The 7,929-nt window shown below is 31.0% G+C and overlaps 1 protein-coding gene across 1 annotated transcript; it reads left to right on the top strand.

Moving 5' to 3' along the window:
* The first annotated feature begins 3,326 nt into the window (after positions 1-3,326).
* LOC122715897 lies at positions 3,327-5,498 on the top strand. The gene is made up of 2 exons (XM_043938444.1): positions 3,327-3,686; positions 5,055-5,498. Exons 1-2 carry the CDS (start codon positions 3,327-3,329, stop codon positions 5,376-5,378), a joined length of 684 nt encoding a protein of 227 aa, XP_043794379.1. The 3' UTR covers positions 5,379-5,498.
* Positions 5,499-7,929: the final 2,431 nt, after the last annotated feature.

Genomic DNA, 7,929 nt, shown 5'->3' with positions numbered 1-7,929 from the left:
GTATATTTATTATGGCGTACACGTAGGCGTACATAATGTTACGATTTATTTATTATATCACGTTACCATTGCATATAATTATTTATTGTCATTTCTATACTTATGTAATCGTCTTGAATAAATTCGATGTTTTTGTATTGAACAGTGATTCGCCTTTTATATTTCCTCAATTTATCTATAAACGATACCAATTCTTTCAAACATTCTTCAATCGCGTTAATTGTAAAATTTTTTTTGTTTATGTGCAACATCGGAAGTTAATAAATTGTATCAGGCTTTTATAAAACGCGCATTCATCCTTAATAATCAGTTGACGATCGTTATTGATATTGTCCAGGGAATAAAGATATATTATACGATAATATTCGAGTAATTGCAATCGCGTAGATTAGCAATAAAATATTTATTAACAAATAATAAAATAAAAATTATGAAACAATAGATTTATTGGTGGATTATAATTATATTTCGAATAATGTGAAAAAGACCAGAGTTCGTTTGAATAAAAGATGAATCGAGTAATCGAAAAATTAAACAATTTATTTATAAATACCGAAACGTATAGATTTAATACGGATCGTTTAAACGGTACAATCAATATTGATTAAATTAATAATTATTTTGATTTTACTTTTACAAAGATTGTAATTATTATTATTATTATTATTATTATTTTTATTATTACAATAAAACAGACAATTTATATTAGATTGAAATATAACGTAATAATTCTCAATGTATCGTTTGTTATTTATAATATTAATTTTCGATAACGTAGAATATTACTGATAATTATTATTAATCGAAACTTTTCGTCATTGTATTTAATTTTATGTAGAGCTGTTCGAGGGTCCTTTATCGAAAAATATCCCGAACGGATCCAGTATCAGGCGTACACGAACGGTAGGAAAGTTGTAATCTATATTCATTACTATTTCCGCACTCGTAAATGTTTGTATGTAATTGTACGCCAACGCAACAATTTTTCAATGTATCGTTATAATATTTTTTTTAACATCAAATATAAAAATATTCCTTATTTACAATATAGTAGTATATCATATACCAACTTGATAAAATCGATAAAATTAAACACGAGCAATGTTATATATATATGTTATATTACATACGATATGATAACGTTTGTAATTATTCGATTAGACAGGAAGTACAAAGTCTTTCGTATTTATCATTTCAGCTATAATTATAATTTTAATCCTGTTATATAATTGTATCTTAATTTTGGTACTATCGAAATTATTGTGGTAACGCGACGTTAAAAAGGGTTCGTGTGTAAATGAATCCATCGTTTGTTTCCTTTGGATCTTGATGTGCGCGATTATACCCGGAATATCCAATGGCGTTAATTTAATCTCGTGTGAGAAGATCCAATTTTAGTTCGATAAATCTGCCGACAGTCTAATTATAGCATCACCATATATGGTAGATATCTAACATACTACTATGTACCATGTGTCAAGCGTTGATACAGAATGCGTACGCTGTGAGTGAGTAGACTTCATTCACCACTTTTTACGTACATGTTCGACTTAATCGTTCGGTTGTCGATGCAAAAGTATTGACATCTTTGACGTCAATTTTTCCTATCGCTTTCTTACGTATTCGTATCATCCTTTCGTTCCTCTCTCATATCTTGCAAATACATATATGGTTCAAGCTTTATTTTCTTACAAAATCTAACTTCCAATTTAATTAACGTTTAATTTTTCCACGAGAAATTTTGTTTTTACACAACGTTGAAACGATTCGATTTTATTCAAAATATCACGAAGGATATTATTATTTTAATGTGAATGATAAATCGTGCTTCGTGTTATGAATTATAAAAGGACTATTATTTTATAACCGGCAAAATTAATAATCACGCTTGTAATCCAGTCCTATATCTCATGCTATTTCGCGATGCGGTCTTTGATTTAAATTATACACTAACATTTTTTATGCATAGTTTTCTAAAAAATTGCTACGAAATCCAATGGATTCGCGAATATGGATGCGCGATGACAGATTATGAACGCCGATTTTTCGAAGAAAATCCAGAGATCTATAAACGCGACAAAGTGCGAAATTGTCTGAAATCAATAGATATTACTTAGAAGAATTATAATAAACGCATCATATATATGTAAATTTAGAAAAAAATACAATATTATCTTGTTCTCTTATTGAAAAATCGAAAGATTAGAAAGGTTAGGACTATGGGCGATAATAAATTATGATCGTCGATTTTTCTAAAAAAATCCAGAGATCTATAAACGCGACAAAGTGCGAAATTATCTGAAATCAATAGATATTACTTAGAAGAATTATAATAAACGCATCATATATATGTAAATTTAGAAAAAAATACAATATTATCTTGTTCTCTTATTGAAAAATCGAAAGGTCGCTAAAGATTAGAAAGGTTAGAAATAGGCGCGATAATAGATTATGATCGTCGATTTTTCTAAAAAAATCCAGAGATCTATGAACACGAGAAAGTGCGAAGTTGTCTGAAATCAATAGATATTACTTAGAAAAATTTTAATAATCGCACCATATACGTAATTTTAGAAAAAACCATATACGTAAATTTAGAAAAAAATACAATATTATCTTGTTCTCTTATTGAAAAATCGAAAGGTCGCTAAAGATTAGAAAGGTTACTATGTGATTAAAAAAATATATAGATATAAGATAAAACATTTCATAAAACGAATTATAATTAAATAATAATTAAAGAAGAAATAGGAAAAATAAATAAAATTTCGCGAGATAATTCGTTATAACTGAGAAACGAAACTTTGTAATGATGTTGAGAATTAAGATTGATATATTTTAATCAATTACGTTATCGCACAGTTTCGATTACAAAATTCGGTGAATACCCGCAATATTACATTAAACATTACTACCAACTATAAAAAAATTATTCGAGAATAAATTGTTTCATGAGATTATATGAATCTCACATTTTATTTTTGAAAAAAAAAAAAATCGTTTCGAAGAAGAAGACTTGTGGATGTGATTCCACGAGTTTGTCAAAACGGCTAAAAAGTTCGACAAAATATAAGCCGTCATCCCACCGTCGTTCAACGTGCGTAGGTACGCTTGATTGTTTACACAATCTAGTATATAAGAAGAGTTTGAGAGTTTGACAATCTCAGTTCACGATCTCACGCCAATCGGTAACATCACTTTAACGAAATTGTTCCTTTTGGTCAATTAATTATAATTTCTAATCTAATTCAGTGAGTTCGTATCGTAACTTGTAAGAAAAATTTCTAAAAGTCTAATCTAAATTTCTAGAAATTTCAATCGCAAAAATGCTCGCTTCGCGTAATTATCTGTTGATCTCGATACTCGCTGTTGTATCTGGTGCACCTAAAACACGATCCACCAAATCGAACACACCAACTTGGTATTTACCATGTGGCGAGAATCTAGAAATCGATGTGAACAGCGAAGAAGAAGCTAACACGAATATAGACGTAAAACCTTATATACAGAAGATTCAGATTCAGCATAAATTGACTCTGAACGAATATTTACGTCAAGACTACGAGTACTTGTATGAAAAGGTACGAATCGGTGTTAACGAACATCAATATATCCCGAACTGGGTTCCTGGCAAGAAAGACGTGAACGCAATCAGAAGGATCAAGTCCATTTTAAACTCACAAATGGTGAGTGCTCTTCATACGTATATAGAAAATTAATTCCATTCAGATTTTCGTCTACGTTTGAATCCTTGATCCTTAAATGATTGATACCGAATCGTTTACAACCTATTCTATTATATATTAAAAACAGTTTCTTTCTATTTATAAAAGTGTGTTAAAAAAATTGATGGTAAAATAAATTTTTTTCTCGAAAAGCAGAAAATTAATTTAAACGACTTTAACGATTCGGTATTATAAAGGATTAAAGCAAGAAGATCAATCACGTTTCTCGAAAATATTACAAATTCTAAAAATTATAAACTGGTGAAACAGTCGGATAAAAAATTTGAAAAGTTTCCCCAATTCGAAATAAAGAAATATATATCCTATTGATCGATATATCTATCTCCTTGTTCAAAGGATCATTCGATTAATAATTAATTTGCATCGCGCGTTAATTAAGATCCTCGTTTAAACGGTTAATTTAACGGCGTTTAAGCTTACATAAATATTCATGGAGCGTGGAAAGCGGGGTAAACGGAAAGAAGGGAGGCGCGATGGACTCGCGGGAACAGGTGAGAGAGAAGGTGGTCGCGCGTATTTTCACCGGCACGGCCAATTGACCGAGCACATCCCGATGTTGCAATTAATTAACGCAACGTTAAATAACAAATTTTAATGAGACGGTAATTATTATAAAGTAGCAGGGAAACAGAAGCATGCGCGACTGTTCGGCTGTTTGCGCGCGCAATGCAAGTTCGCGGGTGTACACGGTTGCTCATGTTAGCCGGGTCGTGCGGCTGCGTAATCAAGCTTGTTCTCAGCTACGATGCGTGCACACTGATAACGCATCCGTGATAACGTACAGGGTACTCTCAGATGTTTACCGCAGTTCTCTTATTTTTTTTTTTTTTTTTTTCCCTTACACCGGCACGTTTCGATTATTTTCAACGACGCGACAAGTGCTTGTCTTCTTTTTTCATATTTCGTTGGAAAAAAATATTTCGAGTCGAGATATATATATATACACGATAGATCGATCTATCTTGTGTAATTCACGAAGGAAAGTGTGATTCAAATTAATTAACGTATCATTAATGATTACAATATTACAATACGAGATAAGGATTCCGATTTCGAATGATTTTAGTAATTAGTAATTATATATATTTAATTTTTTATCGCAAATTTTGTTTTTTTAAAAATCGAATTCTACGATCAGATCGAATAGAATTATTTTGAATTTTTTAGTAAAATTATTTACTGTATATAGATCAATCCGAATAATTTTGAGCGGTACTATGACAATGAATATTTATTATTTAATAATAGTTCGCGATATATATTCAACAGAAAAATTGACAAAAAGTGAAATAATAATTTTTCTTATAGATCGTGAATCACTTTCCAAAGTTACACATCGATCTTCAGAAGTTTGCGATAGCTTTTGAGGAATTGGTGGAAGACGAGACGAATCCGAAAATTTATAAAGCTCTTCGCGCAACGCAGATCGCCATAAAGACTATGCTATGCGAAGTAGAAATCACTATCATGGATCTGCCATATCTTCAGATTCCATCGCGAGTGGAAAGGAGTATCATGAGCAACACGGAAAGAGAGCCCGTGGACGAAACTAGAAGACTTGTTCGTGACTGGGGTATACTTCTCAAATACAGAGATTATCTTCATGCCTGGAAGCACATTTTGGATTATTGACTAGCGCCAGAAGAAACGTTCGATAATATTATACGGTATTCGAATCCTATCGCAAAAATGTCAATGTTATTACATTTGTGACAATACAGTATCGAGAAAAACAATACGACGATTGTAACAAAATTGATCGAGAATGTACGACACTTCTCGAGTGACGATCAATGAAGAGAAACCAAATCGTGTCACAATATATGCATGGTTGGACATCATCAATGGATACAATTGTGATAACAGAAATTAGAGATCGTTGCGAAATGTCTGTACTCAAATGGCATCGCATTATTTAATTTATTTATTCGTGAATTTATTTATTACGATCATTGTGCATTAGCGTTAGTATTTATTATTTATTAACGGAATTATTTATTTGTAATATTTATTGATATCAATTGTACCTTTCAAGCTACCTGTTTAAAGACGATTTGACAACTTGTGATAATTATTTATTTAAGGAAATCATTATATTTTCTTGATAAATGACTACTGTTAATAGATGAGATTATTAGACATCGGTGAAGGACAATAATTGATTTTTATATTGTTCAATATTATCGAATAAATATCGTAAGCAATAAGTGATATATATTCATATCATATTTAATAATTTATTATTACATTTTACATTATATTTCATAATAAAAGAAATAAAATTAAGAATTAAAAATAACCGTGTTTGTTTTCTTACCTACGTTGCAATGTTAAGTATTCTAAATTCTTTCCGAAAGATGGCTCTATAAAAGTCAATTTATTAAATACGAACGAGATAAAGAACTGACACCATTCAATACTTTTTTTTCCTCTATTTCTCTTTTTATCATTTTGATAAAAATTTTCACGTTATTAAGATAATAAAGAATACAATTGTAATATTGCAATAAATAAATGTCTTAATGAATTTAATAAATTTCAAAACATTATATTACGTCGATAAGTTAATAAATAAAGAGAACTACTCGAACCATTATTGATATAATAGTACATGACTTTGCCCGCTAAACTATCTAGTAGAACTTTATTAAGTATCATTAGTTATATATCGCATGTTCTAACATACCGACTTTAAGCAACGTTTGTTACGCCATCTAGTATCCAATAATCTAAAGAATAAATACATCGAACGTATAAAACTTACTTTATGAAGCTAATGATTTACTGTTTTAAATTTGTCTAGAAATTTAAAAACTAATTTATAGATATTTTTTATTCAACAAAAATCTAAAAGTAATCTACTTACCCAAAAAATTTGAAGATCGTATTAAAAAAATACGATATTTTATTACGTATTAATTTAAACCATAAATAATTTCTCATAACATTAATAAAGAAACGCGTAAACTATAATGCAACTCTAATTCAATTTATTATTGATCAATAGCAACGTTAATAAAAAACTGCGATGCTAATGATTGGATCTGCTGGCATGTAATCAAGCAAATGATATTATGTATCAACAATAATATTATGTATTACTAAAACGAGCATAGTGACAAGCATAGTAACAATGATTTCCCATTCTTTAGACCCAGACAAAATCCAAAAGATGAGAAATCATTCGTTGCAGCCCTCTTCGTGACAGTTTGTCGGGCCTCTTCGATCTTCCTCCTTCGGGCGCAATGCCCGCTGAAACTTAAATCTAGGCTCGAGATTCACTAATCGTAAATCGAAAAAAAAAAAAAAGAACTAAATCGCGAAAACTAAATGCACATGGACGATCGCAGTGATCACTCTTCGTACACGCGTAGAATCTCGAGCGCAACGTTCGTTTCGAAAGAAAATCGCGACCGCGATCGCGAAATTCGAAAAATCGATGAGCAAAGGCAGACAAGTGATATTTGTCGCTCATCGATTTCTCAAATTTTATTCCCTGAAACAAGTTGTCACGCGAAAACGCGCCTACCCGATCAGAGACTGTGACAACCTGCCCGGCCCTACCTACTTATAATTAAACAGACACACCAAAAGTATACTACCTATCCTACCTAGCCCTATATTTAAAAAATATGGCAAAACAGACATACCAACACACACATTCTACGATTTCCACGCATAACACTCGGGCGCAAAAACCTACACTAGGGAAAACGTCCCGGGACGCCTCCGACACCCGAGCTTGGCACGCAACTTGCATACTCTAACTGTACGTACCATTTTCCTGAAATCGACTGACGATGGCTAGCGACCATTGCGTGAAACATGAAAAAAATACGTTTTAATCAATTTTAATTAATTTTGATATTTATGATCAAAGATGAAAGAAATTACTAAATAGTTAAATTTCCATTATTATAATTTGAAATTAAAAATTAATAATGCTAGTATTTATTGTTACTCGTAATTTTAATTACGAATGTAATATTGTGATTATATATTGTAATTGAATTAATAATGAATAAGAAGAAAATAATTGAAACGACGCAATTCCACTAGCCTAACCACATACACACAATGTGGAAAATACGTCGTGCACGATACGCTAACGCATTGTCAATCGCTAAAAAGTTTTTATTAGCTTATGAACTAAGGTCATCATGTCCATTGCCTCTTTCCCACC

The sequence above is a fragment of the Apis laboriosa genome, unplaced genomic scaffold (genome assembly GCF_014066325.1).
Source record: "Apis laboriosa isolate Shangri-la unplaced genomic scaffold, ASM1406632v1 scaffold40_cov151, whole genome shotgun sequence".
Taxonomy (NCBI): domain Eukaryota; kingdom Metazoa; phylum Arthropoda; class Insecta; order Hymenoptera; family Apidae; genus Apis; species Apis laboriosa.
Note: the sequence above shows the minus strand (reverse complement) of the source record. Positions and strands in the feature narration are given on the sequence as shown.